At 47.4% G+C, this 13,742-nt stretch overlaps 1 protein-coding gene and 1 long non-coding RNA gene across 4 annotated transcripts in view; both read left to right on the top strand.

Annotated features, from left to right (window-relative positions):
* FGF12 (fibroblast growth factor 12) overlaps positions 1–13,742 on the top strand; it is a 228,904-nt gene that overhangs the window by 121,500 nt on the left and 93,662 nt on the right. Inside the window, exon 1 of one of the 3 annotated variants that reach the window (XM_062606314.1) lies at positions 4,211–5,440. The exons of the other annotated variants lie outside the window; for them this stretch is intronic. Coding sequence (XP_062462298.1) covers positions 5,242–5,440 — 199 coding nt within the window. The 5' untranslated portion in view covers positions 4,211–5,241. Of the gene's footprint in view, positions 1–4,210; positions 5,441–13,742 lie in introns of those variants that run through there. 3 annotated transcript variants of the gene reach the window in all.
* Positions 7,259–10,243, top strand: LOC134157410 (uncharacterized). Its single transcript, XR_009962317.1, has 2 exons — positions 7,259–8,072; positions 10,207–10,243. It is a non-coding gene; the product is annotated as an uncharacterized LOC134157410 (long non-coding RNA).

The following is a 13,742-nucleotide window of genomic DNA, read 5'->3' as shown; positions in this document are numbered from 1 at the left end:
AGGGACTTCCAGAACCCAGGAGACAAATTGTTTTCAGCCATGCAGGAGGCTCCTTGAAGAGAAATGCATTGTGGCATTTTCATTCTTAGACAGCTATGGTTTCCTTCAAGCAGAGCTTTCTTGTGTTTCCCTGCCTCCATCTGGTATAGGTCACTGAAGAGAAAGAAAATCTTCTGTTAACTAGAAGCCCTCTCTTCAAAAAGAAAAAACGTAGATGAACATATAAAATCCAAGTAGAAATATTTATTTTTTCTGGGCTCCATTTGGTTTCATAGTGTTAGTGCTGCCTGTGACCAGTTTATGCAGCAGTGGTTTCATTCTGCAATCTGCATAAATGCTTACCTGACATTTGCTTTAAGACAGACAAGCCCCACTTTTCTCTAGGCTAGAGCTGTTTCTAAAGACACCGGATAGGCTAATGAATACTCCTCGTGATGAGTTGCAAATTTTAATTGAATATTTGAAGCAAAAAAAAGGGGGTGAGGGGCCCATTAAATAAATTATTTTAATATAGCAATCATATGATGTAGGCTCTTCTGTGCTTATTAAAAGGCCTAGGCAGCTCAAAGCTCAGCTGTGTGAGAAAAGCCCAGAAAGCCAGCCAGTTTTCATACTCCACTGCTGTTTTAGGGCTGGATCTCTCCACGAATAGCATATTTTTAAGTGAACATGTGAATTCTTATTAGGCATCCAAACATAGCTATAAACCCATGCATTGTAAACAGAATTACAGTGCACACAAAATGGGCAAAATATTTCAAGGTCTTTTCTTTTCTCTATCAGGTTATCCAGGCGTGTTTTTTTTCAAACGTCCACCCACACAGAGAGACTGGGGAATGCCAAAGCTGCGTGAGGTTTAATTATGCTAGACATGCAACAAGGGGCTCCCCTGCAAAGGATAAAGTTAATAAAACATGGATATGCGCTTAATTCTGCTTAATAAGCAGGCCTGGAAATGCACATTTTAGATGTAATTTACACAGCGTGGAAACTGGGTACAATTCTTAAGAGGTGTCTGCATGCAGACTTTCAAACTCAACAGTGCCTTCCTATTGGAAGAGATTTGTTGCTATGCTGCTGTAAAATGGTGAATTAGGCCATTCACAGTTATTGGCCAGGGATGGGCTTCTTTCTTCTACCCAGTCAACTACAGCAATACACGCATATATATTAAAGTGGTATGAAATTTAAATCTCTTCTTAACTTTCATTCATATATTTTCAGTAGCTATGCAGATAAAACAGCAAAAAACCTGCATATGCTTCTATCTGTAGTTTGCTCTGTGCATACAGAATTAGTAAAGCAGAGATATGCCTAATGACTGAATCCACAGAATATAGCCCATGGCTTTTGAAGGCTCTATGAAAAATAAACAGGATATTCTGTTAGCAACCCTGCGGGAATTATTACACTTCACTAAGGAAAGATGCCAATAACCTCAGTTTTGACCTAGATAGATCATTCTGTTTAGGAAGGTAAGGGAATGCAATTCTAGATCACTTCTCTGTTCAAGCCGCCGAAACTCTGAAATTCAGCCAGCCCTTCATTTTAAGCCTCAGCACTGAGGACTGAAGAGTTTATTTGTCAAGTGAACAAAACCTCAGAAATGACAGTGCCTTGAAATCTTTATATCAGCCTCCTTCAATATCAAGTGGCTAGTACAGAGGCTCCTGTATGCTTAGGGTGGAGTAGGGATATTTAACAAGGATTGTGAGACTGATTCTCCAACAGCCGTGGGGAGTCTGATCCTCTGGTTTCTCCTGTATGAAGGATGGGGCCTTTCTGCACAAACTGCAGGACAGGCATTGCCATGTCTCTCTAGCATGATCAAAATGCCATTTTGCTTGTTTGTTTTATGAATCAATGCTATTCTCTCCTCCCCACTTCATAGTGCGCACCATGTAACTTTTGAGAGTGACAGTGCAGGTGCATTATGAGGTTGGCCTTCAGTTCCCCACCTCAAGACTACTCTGGGCTTGCTTAGTGTTTATGAAAACATGGGCTCTCATTGATGAAGCTGGGGCATGATCCAGAGGGGTGCAGAACAGATACATATGCCAGTAATGTCACCAGGAGTTTATGGCACTGTGCCTGTGTTCAGAACCAAACCTGTGGACTCCTTGGCCAACTATAAAGACAGACAGACCTGCATATTTGGAAAAAGCAACATTATATTCAGTTTCACAATCTCTGCTTTAATTCCATCACTGCAGAAGCAGCGAGACCTGGGAGAAGGATTTCTTCTTACAGTTGACTCTCTTTTCAGATTCACAAATCACCGGGAAAATAAAATACTGTGACCAACTTTATCACTGATTAGGATCATTTTTAAATGCAGAGCTGCTGCTCCTAGTTTACAGCTACACAAGAAAACAAAATAGTCACATGCTAAATAAGTGAAAGTTATCTAATATGGGGGTGGAATAAACCAGCATTCTTTCACCAGTGTTTTGAAGACTACAGGCAAAAAAAGTATCTTAATATATGTATGGAAAACCTCTTTCCTGGGAAGATACCAGATTTGCTCATACCCTTTGAAGGTGAAGCTTTGGATAATTCACTGGCATTTCAGACAGTGATTCTCTGACTGCAAACAGCTTTCTTTAGGCCATGCCTGTACCTTGTACTGCAACATTCTTTGATGTCAAGTGAAATAATCTGGCAGAGAAAATTAAAATATGAAGCATTTTAGTTACAGGAAAGGGGAGAAAAATCTTGATTGATTGGGACAGTGAAATCTGCGCAAAAAAGTTGGCAGCAGTTAAAAAAAGATCAATAGCCAAATATTTATATTTTCCAAAAGGTTCTGAATATCCTTCTCCCCTGTTCTCTCCTGGGGAACCTGATTCCACCTCATTTTGGCATACACAGGGAGTAAGAGTGAAAATCAGGAAGTAATGCTGGAATTTAGTTAATATTTATGGACATAATGGGTGGTTGTTTCAGTTGCATTTTTTCCCCAATACATTAAAATAGTTTAGAGATAAAGTTCTTGCAATGAAGTAGTTACAAAGATTATTTTGCTGAAGTTTGTAATTCCCAGGGTGTGTCACCAACTGGTTTAAAGCGTCCTCTTCAGCTGGGTACATGCTTCAAATGTACACCCTCAGGACTGAGTTAGTCTTGTCCTGCCACTGGTATTCACCAAAGTGTACCTGGGGCAGGTCTCCTTTCTCCAGCTGAGATCTCCTTTCCCTCCCCTCCGACCACTGTATGCTCCCTTGAGATGCAAGATGCTCATCACTTCCTACACATACATTCGTTAGCTCTTACTTGAACCTGAAATCTGTAGAACACCATTCTTAGTGCAGCAGCAGCAGTTACTCATCTGGATAGCCAGAGATGTTTTTTCTGCACCTTAAATTTTGCTCAGTGCAGTTTTGTGGCTGGAGATAGGAGGGAGCCCGCCCAGCTCCTGCGGGTCAGCCCGAGCAGAGCATCTGCTGATAAACTGGTGGGCTGCCGTGGGACCGCTCTGACGACAGCCTGCGCGGCAGTGCCCACCACTGCAGTCGCCTTGCAGGCTCCCCAGGAGAGGCATCGGCCCCGCGGCAGCGCAGCCCTTGGGGTGCCGGGGCTGTCGTCCTCTCTCTGTTTGCACGAAGAAGCAGGGAAAGCCATGGAGGTGGTCGGCTGCTGAGGCTGGGTGCTCGGGCACCTACGGCAAAAGCCGAGGACGTGGGCGGGTGGCTGCACAAGTGGCAGGCGGCTCCCCCGAGGGTCGGGCGGGGCTGCGGCGCGGGGGAAGCCCGGCTCCCCAGCTCGGGGGCTGCCCTGCCCGGGCGGAGGGGCAGGGCCGCCGCGAAGCTGCAGCTGCCTCTCTCTGCCTGCGCGATTTTTCTCATCCAAACCTCGATCACGTAGGATTGCGTAGAGGAGGGTGAGCGGGAGCAGCTGCAATTCCCCCCGAGCCCAGCCCAGCCCGGCCCGGTGGTTGCGGGGCTCCCCGCCACCTTGGCAGCAGCTCCGCGCGGCGTGGGAGTCCGGGGGGGCTTCCCCGGCCCCTCCCTCCCCTCTCCTCCCCTCGCTCCCCCCTCCTCTCCCCGGGCCGGGCCGGAGGATGCAGACGGGTAGCGGGCGCGCCTCGGCTCCTCCCGGCCCCGCTGCCGTCGGGTGGCACCGCGGAGCACCCTGAGATCCGCACCCCCCCCCCCCCCCCCCCCCGAGACCCCCCTTCCCCTCTCCTCCCCGCCTTTCATCTTTCATCGCTCCTCCCGCCTCCGTCCCCGCCGCGGCAGCCGAGCCCGGGGCCGACCCGCTGCCGAGAGCTCCGCGGCCTCCCGCCGGGCCGGACGATGTGGGTTGCTGCCGTCGGGGAGAGCCGCTGCCGGGGCAGAAGCGGAGAGCAGGGCTGGGAGAGCTTCGCCAGCCATGGCGCTGTGAGCCCGGGGCGCCGAGCGGCGGCGATGTGAGCCCCCACCCGCGGCCGGGAGACTCTTTTTTTTTTTTTAATTTTTAATTTTTTAATGTAACTTAATTACATACCTTCTTTTTCTGTTTGTTTGCTGACCTGGTGCTTTTTCTCGTGGCTGCTTTTCTGCTTTTTCCTTCCCCTCCCGCCCTCTCTGAGAGCGGAGTGGGGAGGGGGGGAAGAGAGGAAGAGGAGGAGTGCAAACAGAAATGCAGCGCGGCTCGCCCTGAGCCCGGCCGCGGGTGCGGAGCAGAGCCGCGTCCATGTGCGCGCAGTGCCGCGCCGCGCCTCGGAGCCACCGCGCTGGGGCCGGGGCCGGCCGCGGGCTGGGGGGACTCTGACTCACCCCACGGCTCCTCGGCGGAGGGCGGCCGGCAGGAAGAAGCGCCGCCGCCTGCGCCCGGGCGGAGCGGCACCGCGCCGCAGGGACCTGCGGATCCTCCGCGAACCCCTTTCCTCACACCCTATCCTTTGGACACAGCTGCCGCCGGCGAAGCATTACAAGTGGGACAGCAGCCTCCCGGATTTACAAGCCGCGGGGCACTGCCAGCACGGCCAGGGGTCTCTCCGACGGCCGCCCGCGCCGGGATTTGCGCTCCCCGGGGACAGACCCATGGGCGGCGGGGTCCAACGCCCAGCCATGGTTGTTAGCCCGGGCGCCCTGCTTCGCCTGGCCGGCTGAGCCCTCCCCGGCGCCGGGACTCGGGGCTGCAGCGCGTTAAGCGGGGCGTCCCCGTACCCCGTCCCCGCGGGGCGCGGCCGCGACTCGGCCCCAACGCCCGGGTGGCGCCCCCCGGAGCGGCGCGTCGCAGGGGGGCCCATGAGCGGCGATGGCAGCGGCTATCGCCAGCTCGTTGATCCGGCAGAAGCGGCAGGCGAGGGAGTCCAACAGCGACCGGGTGTCCGCCTCCAAGCGCCGCTCCAGCCCCAGCAAGGACGGACGCTCCCTCTGCGAGAGGCACGTCCTAGGGGTCTTCAGCAAAGTACGCTTCTGCAGCGGCAGGAAAAGGCCGGTGAGGAGGAGACCGGGTGAGTACAGCGGGTCGGGGCAGTGGGGACCCGCTCCACAGGATGGGGCAGCAGCGGACCTGCCTGGATGGCTGCCCCTGCCCTGGGCTCTCCCGGCATCGTCTGGGGCCGGGCTTGCTTCGCACGCAACTTTTGCCTGGGTCCTGGTGGATCTCCTGCCGCGGTTGGTGGGATGGGTGGGTACCCGCCTGCCGGCAGTATTCGGCCACCGCTGTGAAGCTGGAGCAAAGCGGGTTCTCCGGCGGGAGAGACCCAGTGGCTTCGTCTGTGCTAGCTTAACCCAGAACTGTATTTTTCCACCTCCCTGTAGGTATGTTTTATAAACAGTCTCCTCTTATTTTCTGCATAGTGACAAGGAAATCGATAAACTGAGAAACAATTAGAATGGTGGTCATTTGATAACTAGATCCATCAAGTGCTACTTCAGTAGCAGAGTTGCATAGGCAATTTCATTAGTTTAGAAGGCTACCTAGACAGCAGTTTATACAGCTGTTACACCTAATATTGAGCTTGCAAGGACCCAGAAATGCTTTTTTGGTAGTCTCCTCCCCCATCCCCTTTTTTTGCTTTATCTTTTTGTGCATGTATGTGCTCAGATTTGGTTCCTTGTAGAAAACTTCAACTCTACTGTACATGTTGCTCACATTTCCACAATGAAGTCCCAGCACCCACAGTTTCGGTTCTGAGCGGGGCTTTGTGTTCTCATCCATCCTTGGTAGGTGTGAGAACTCAGTACCTGGCAAGAACATGCCTTCTGCGATTTCTCAGTGGAATTGACTTCTTCCTTTATCTTTTTACTGCTATAAATACCACTAAGGTAAGAAAACAGAGGGTTGCATTAAGAAGCTGCTGTGAACATGGACTTTTCTCAGGTGTGCTTTAGTATCATGGTTAAAAAAGAGCAGTGCTCATTTACTCACCTCTTTGGGATGTACCATCAACCTGTGTAATCCTCCCATGTTTTCCATATATGCATCTTGTTTGTTCATTAGTCTTTCCGTGAAGCCCCTTTTCCACACCAGAAGTCTGCCAGTCATGACCACAGCAAGGTGTCAGAGCTAGCTGGGGGCTGCTCTTCTGGTCTGTAGATTGAGGTACAGGACCTGTACTCAAGTGAGGAACAAAAAGAAATAGGGGCAAAGCCTCTCACATGTAGAATGCCACTTGCTGTTGTCAACAAAGGGGAAAAAACAATTACTTTGTATTAGCTGTCAGCACTCTTGATCCATAGGCTGTGGGGCAGGGACTATATTTAGCTAGCAAAACGCTTCAAGATTGACAATGCATGGGTTAGGCTGGAAAAAACAGACTCTTTAATGGTCTGTTTTAAAGCAGTTACCAAAAGAGAATGCAAAATATCTGAAATGTATCATGACTTGAAATATTCAAAGGGAAAGGAATTGCCCCTTTTTTTCATTTTTTTTTAAGTTATGATAAGTGCTAGCTCGCTGGACCACCCTAAATATTAGTTAAACTGTGAGCCCAATCTGAAAGATGGCTCTTGCCCCAGAAATGTGGTCGTTTTGTCTCAGGAATTACTCTTTGTAGGATCATGAATGGAACCTGGGAGTCTCATTGATGAAATCCTTCCCCATTCCTCTTTCCTTCCCATCTCCATCTGCTACTGAATGAGGCCCCTCAAGGGCTAAAAAAGGCTGAGAAATCTAAGCCTGTTAACTAGATTTCAAGATGCTTTATCTCACTAAAGTTTGAGTGACTTTTACAGCAAGCTGTGGTTGGTGAGGCTTCTTGTTGGTCCTATCATAACACAACCAGCTGCACAGATCCAATTCTGCTTCCTTTGGACTCACTAAATGCCTCAACTTGCATGGACTTCCATGCTGAGGAAGGTGTTCAATAACTTACAGACCAGAGTGACTTAAAGAAGACTTTTTATTGACTTAGAAGAAGGGTCAATGCTACTCAGTGCTGTAAAAACAGAGCTGCTCAGTCTTTAGAACTGTCAGTCCATCATTTGTAACCAGTACTGCGTTCAGTTTATGAAATTAAAGACATAGATGAATTAAGTTGCTTTGAAAAAAAGATCAAGTGTCCTCTCCTAGGCTATGGACTGTGTCTGCTTTCATTCCCATTATGCATCTTTTAAATAGAGATTTATTTAACTGATACATCTTATTCCTGGACTCATTCCTGGTGTGCTGCTCAGAAGGCAGCATGCTATCGACTTTGCTGCTACTCGGATTGTTTTTTTTCAGGCAGTGTATTGTACGCAGATAAGTTACTCATTGTAGAAACACTTCTGCAATATAGAGACCTGTAGAAATACAGAGGCATAGAAAATGAGATGCAAATGAAATGAAACTGGTTTAAAGAAATGTGCATATGTTTTGCAGTGACCCACAACCCTAGAGACTGTGTACTTAATGGTATGCTGGCTCAGTAGTTTGCAAGTCAGTGAAAGGAACTTGAGAAGCAGCCATGTTCAAAAGAGGTACAATCCCATTTGGAAATGGTACGATGCTAGGGGAACTATCTTTACCTTTTTGAACATGACCTTATTTTATGGCAATGGGGAGAAACTGCAAAAATATTTCACATTTACAAGGTGATTTCACCTGTAGTACTCAAGAAGCTCTATGAAATGGGGAGGATTCTTCCTGTTTTACAGAAGGTAAGACCAAGGCACAAAGCAGTTCACTGACACAAAGACCTAATTCCCAATGCGTGTTCCAGGATGCTGTGTTTCATGGTGGAGGTGGCCTTCCATCATGCCATGGCAACCGAACAGCAAAGCTGAGGAGTTTGGAGTACTTGCAGGAAGGTGAACAGGCTGGACCATCAGGCACAGCATCTGTGGGGGCTGGTGGAAATTTTGTCTGAATGGAGCCACTGAATAGTGTTGTTACTTGGGGAAATCACACTTGAATTCAGGCAGCTTTGGGTCAGGCAGTGCCAGGCACTGTGCAGCGTTGTCTCCACACCTTCAGGAATTGCTTTTGCAGGTGAGTTTCCAGCTTGGAATGTGGAGCTGAGTCTCAAACGTTTTTTAGCCCAGAAAAAATCAAATCTGCCTTTCTTCTGTTCCCCCCCAGACCTTTCACCCTTCCCCCCCGGGCCCCCCCCCCCCCCCCATTTGATACGTATTTTGTGCTCCTCCACGGAAAGGATGCTTTTTCTTAAGGAGATCTAAAGGCTCCTTCTAAAATGAAGGAAATGGCTCACACATAGAAAAAAAAAAGGATTAACTTAAAACATGTTTTACCTTTGCAGTATTTCTCATTTTGAATAATAAATGGAGATTAGGAATTTAAAATATATGTATGTAGATATTTTTGCAGCAGCATAAGTAAAATGCAAGAGCAACTTTAGCTGAAGGGCACAGAAGGACTTAGTTTGTTCAGAGATTGATTTAAAACATTTGAGAAGTCTGTCATCTCTGCAAGCTGTTAAATTCCCCGAGTTAAATCCTGAAGTCCTTTCTGATTTTATGCAGGGTGAAAATGATGATTGAAGCTTATGGTAAAAAACACCTTTTTAGGTCCCTGTTAAATTTGTTCTAGTCCTTGCCTGCTTTTATGGAATCGTTCACCTCAGAAGAGCTGTAATACATGCCTAACCTGTGGAATTTGCTCCCCTCCTTCCCCCTTCTCCCCCTGTTGCTACGCTGTCCTCATGCTAGCTACACTATCTCTGTGCATAGCTGCTGTCTGTAGTAGGATTCAGCTGGATCCTAGCACTTTTCTATAGTATGTGTATGCATATCTGGGTGTGCATCCAGCGAAGGGAGAGGGTGTGTGTGTGTGTGTCTGTCACACATTCTACCTGCTCTTCTGCAGAATATGGTGCTGTGTCCCATCTCTAAGCAGTGGCTGGAGGGAATGGAAATGGCTGGAAATCCTGGTATCACCTAGCCAGCAAGAGCTCTTAGAAGCACCAGCTGAGATGAGGGCATGTATGCCAAGTAGCTCTCCAAACAAGAGCCTACATAATGTCAGAGGGAAGGGGCACAGCCTTGCAGGCACATGTCCTCCTTTTTTGGGGCAGTCTGGCATCAGTGAGTTCTGCCATTGGTGTCTGTAAGTGTCTTCTGCACCTGCCAGTGCTAATGAGCACCAGGATAACCAGGAGGGGGAAAGAGGCTCCCTCCTGCTCCTGACAGTTTGGCAGATGGGTTTCATTTTATCAAACTGATCCCCGGGGGTGGTATCACACACGTTCGTGACTTGCAGATGTGGTGACTGTCACGGTGTGTGTCTATGCCTGGTTACTGGGGGGGGTGGGTGGGGGGTGGGGAGGGTGTCAGATAGCAACCCTGGGCTCTCTGTCTCTAAAATCTGGTGAAGAACTGCAGGCTCCCAGCTTTCTCCAAAGCATGGAGAACTCAGCTACCAGCCTGTTTCACAACACAGCTTGCGGGTGAGCACATCTGTCAGTAAGCCACTTTGTAGAGTTCTGGACTGGATATGGTCGATGCCAAAAAAATCTGTGGAAGTCATCCAAGCTCCTAGAGGGATGGATATCTTCTCTCCCCATGGCCTCAGGGGTAGCTGTGCTTGTGGGAGCAGTGCAAATCATTAGGCAGCTGAGGAGGTTCACATTATAGCAATACAAATGATTGATTCTTCTATCACCAGCCAAATCTAAAAGTCAGGGTGAAAAGAGGTTCATGAGTGATTATTTTTCCTCCCCATAAGAGATCCATATAAACCAGTTTATCGTTGACTGATATACCTGTTTTTGGAGGGGGAAAATAGTACAGTTTCATTTGGAAGATTCTTATGTGTGTATTTTTCTTTAACTTTCAGGTATACTTCCAAATGAAATGTTGCATTGAAATAAAAACCCCCAAAAGCTTCAGTTCCAAAAATACTAAAATGAAGACAAGATTTTCTTCCTTCCTTCCTTGCTTTGCTGAATTCAGCAATAATTTAGAATAATTTTCCAGACCAGAACCAGATACTGCATATTTTAACAGATAAGCTCTCTATTACAAAAAAATTTCAACAGCTTGACTTGGGCAGTGTGGAGAGCAGAGCAGAGCAGAGCTGAAGAGATTGTAAAAATCTCACTTCTGTGAGAGACAAGCATGATCATGAGTCTCACTGTGTTGAGGATCAAGTGCAAACTCACTTGGGCTTACCTTCTTTCCTTCTTTCCCCTCCCCAAATGGGCACACCATGAAATAGCACAGTGGCCAGGTAGGCGTTTGTTCCATCCCTCTGGCATTTGTTCTGTTTGATCCATCCCTCTGAACAGTCACGTGCACATTATTTCTGGGAGTTTCTTACTCCCGCACAGTTGAAGCCAAGCTATGATTTATTATTAAAATCAAAGCAAGAATTTTTACAAGCAAAACATGTAAGAGATTGACACCCCTTTCATATTTGCAAGCTCTATGTGACCAAGAATACAGAAGAGAATAGGTCAAGGAAAGCAGCTCCAAAGAACTAACTTTTAAATAAACATACATTTACATATGTTCTATGTACTGTCAAAGTACCATTGCCATGGCTGCATTATTGCTGTGCCTTAATCTTGGAAGTCTTTTGTGAAGAGACCTGTACCATTGACTCTGTACCTGGGCTGCATACACTGCAGTCTATCGGGGAACGGTACCTTTATACGTTGTTCTCCTGTTCAATAAATGGTTCATTTCTACTCCCTAGCTAATGTTATATTATTCATAATAATACATTATCATGTCTAAGCTTAAAGCAACTACTACATCTGCAGTTTTACCTTTGCCCTATTCTGACATGTAACAGAAACCTGAAATAACTTGTCCTTTACAGAGGCTGGTTTTACTTTGCATCTCTGTTAAAAGCTGTGGTAGAGCCACAGGCACACTTTGTGCCCCCCACGAAGTAAATGCCAATAGCAAGGACTCCTGGAATAAATGACTTTTAAAGCAGGGTTTATGCTTTGAAGGGAGTCAATGTGGACACTGAATTTTGCTGCATGGTAGCAGAACTATAGGCCTACAGCATCCTGACAGTACTGTCTCTGAAAATAGCAGCTGCAACATAATTTTAAATGGTAAACCAGAAGGCAGTTTTCTAGAGAGCTGTGGAACACGACTGTTCAAGCAGACCACTCTGGCTGTTCCAGCCCCCACGCTGCCATGCTGCAGCATAGGCAAATAACTGTGTGCTTGTTTCAAGGCACTGATTTGGTGTGCTCTGAAACCCTGATGGAGCTTATATGCACTGACGCCTGTCAGACACCTCTGCTGTCCTGTGCTCATTCTAGGATGTCCTGACTAAAGGTGACAGAGGGACAAAGCCATGGCTTGAAGGCAGGGTGGTGGCCTGAGTCTTTCTTGTTCTCAAGTTTGAGCTGATGGCTGGTTCCATGCAGCAGCTCTGGGCATTTCTGCTCTCTGCCTTTTCCCAATGGAACGGGCTGGGCTGCAAGATGAGGGTTAATGCTGGAAACAGCATCATCACTGAATGGGGCTTTGCAGCTCTGTTCCTGCATCTGCTTTGTGGGTCTGGGTTTGTCCCTTTCCCCCAGTATCATGGGGAGATGACTGCTTCACTGTGCCTGGATTCCCACTGAGGAGATGCCGTATTGGGCTGTGCTGCTTCTGGCAGAGCTCTAAGTTTGGAGGAGTATTGAGCTCTTGTGGAGACCCTGGCTTGGGTCATGGCAAGGGTGGAGGTAGCAATAGCAGTTCCTCTCCCTTCTCAGCCATGTGCATCTGTTGTACCTGAAGTTGTATGTGGGAGGAAGATTGGATTTAGTTCAAGGGACACCTTCTTCAGAGTCTGACTTGCACTGGTGCCCCCTTCTCCTTCAGTGTTATGGAGCACAAGGATGAACTCTAGTTTGGATGGTGCTTGGCACTATCATGTTCCTAAAGAGAAGCTCTCAGCTGGGAACCTGTGGCCCTTCTCTGGCCAGAGGATGGACAGCCATGGTGAAAGGAAGGGAGTGGTTATGCTGCTGCCTGCCTGCGCTCCCCCTCCTTCTCTCTGGGGCCTTTCCAGTGTGACAGTTCATGTTTGGAGTGCTTGACTCCACTAACAGATGTTAAAAAAGGGGAGATGTGATGTGGCTGGTTGCCTCCAGTGGTGGGGACTAGATCTGAAGATGAAGATCTAGGGCTAGATACATCTGCTTACAGTGGTGGAGAGCATAGAGCTTCTCCATTATCCCACAGCAGCATCCATGGAGCGTGTTGTGCAGAGCTTTCTCCCTGTGGTGCTCCTGTCTCACCTTTGCTCCAGCAGTGTGCTCTGGTAAGGGAATGTGTTACATCCAGTGGACAGTTACATGCTGTGAACTGGCAAAATATCCACAGAGAGGCAATACAATTCCATTACTTGTTTCTCTTTCCCAGCTGAAAACTGATTGTGGTCATAATACAGACAACCCCCCACCCCCAAAATATTATTTTCTTGAAATATTTAAGCAGTTTGGATTGAAATGAAAGAAGAAAAGAGTCATGTCTTGGGGTTAATATTTACTAAATTGATAGTTAATTGATATTTTGATTGATAATATATCAATATTATATCAATAATATATTATATTGATAATAGATGAATAAATTGATATTTAATGCTTAATCAATTGATATTCATCTAGTACAGCATAGTTTGCAGTTCCCTCCCCTTGCTGGCTGCACAGATAGTTTTTTAGCTTAGCAGTTGCCACTCATATTGCCCAAACTACCGAATATATACATTTCCTTCATTCTCCAAAGCAAAACTGTTTGCAAAAGGTCAGGCATTATGGGACTGCTGCAAGTGAAGCCAGGCTTCAAACAGCCAGTCCAAATCTTCAAGAAAAATGGAAAGCAGTAGAAATTAGCAAAAAGACACAGAGGTTTTGGCTTCCAGGAACTGGCTTGCAATTGGGAAGCACACTGTGGTTGCTGAAGGATGCTCCCCGGGGTCCTGTGAGCCGCTGGGCTGCAGGAAGTGCAGGGATCACACATTAGCAGGTGAGGGGCTTAGACCATCCATCTGCTCCTGAGCCTGTTGTTCCCTGGCACAGCTCCTGTAATTGGATCCAGGTTTGAATTGCTGGCTGCCTGTAACCTCTGTCTCAGTTATCGATCTGCAGACGTTCATGTGGGCATCTTCTTGTGACTGACATACCACTCTTGTGGGTAATTTCTGTGATGGTGGCTAAAAGGGTTGGCAGAGCGTGCGATATAACCACCAGTTCTCTGCTGGCTTTTTATAGTTTGGTTTTATGCTCTTCGGCACAGGGTCTGCCTGCTGGCTGATACACATCGTTACTTAAAAATTTATAAACATTTGTTTTGGGTTTTATTTCATTTCCTTCTGTGCCACTCCTATCTTCTCCGCTTCCTTAAACATTCTTTCTATTA

This window comes from Pezoporus occidentalis, unplaced genomic scaffold (assembly GCF_034315485.1).
Source record: "Pezoporus occidentalis ecotype Australia unplaced genomic scaffold, CSIRO_AGI_Poc_V1 ctg95, whole genome shotgun sequence".
Taxonomy (NCBI): Eukaryota; Metazoa; Chordata; class Aves; order Psittaciformes; family Psittacidae; genus Pezoporus; species Pezoporus occidentalis.
Note: the sequence above shows the minus strand (reverse complement) of the source record. Positions and strands in the feature narration are given on the sequence as shown.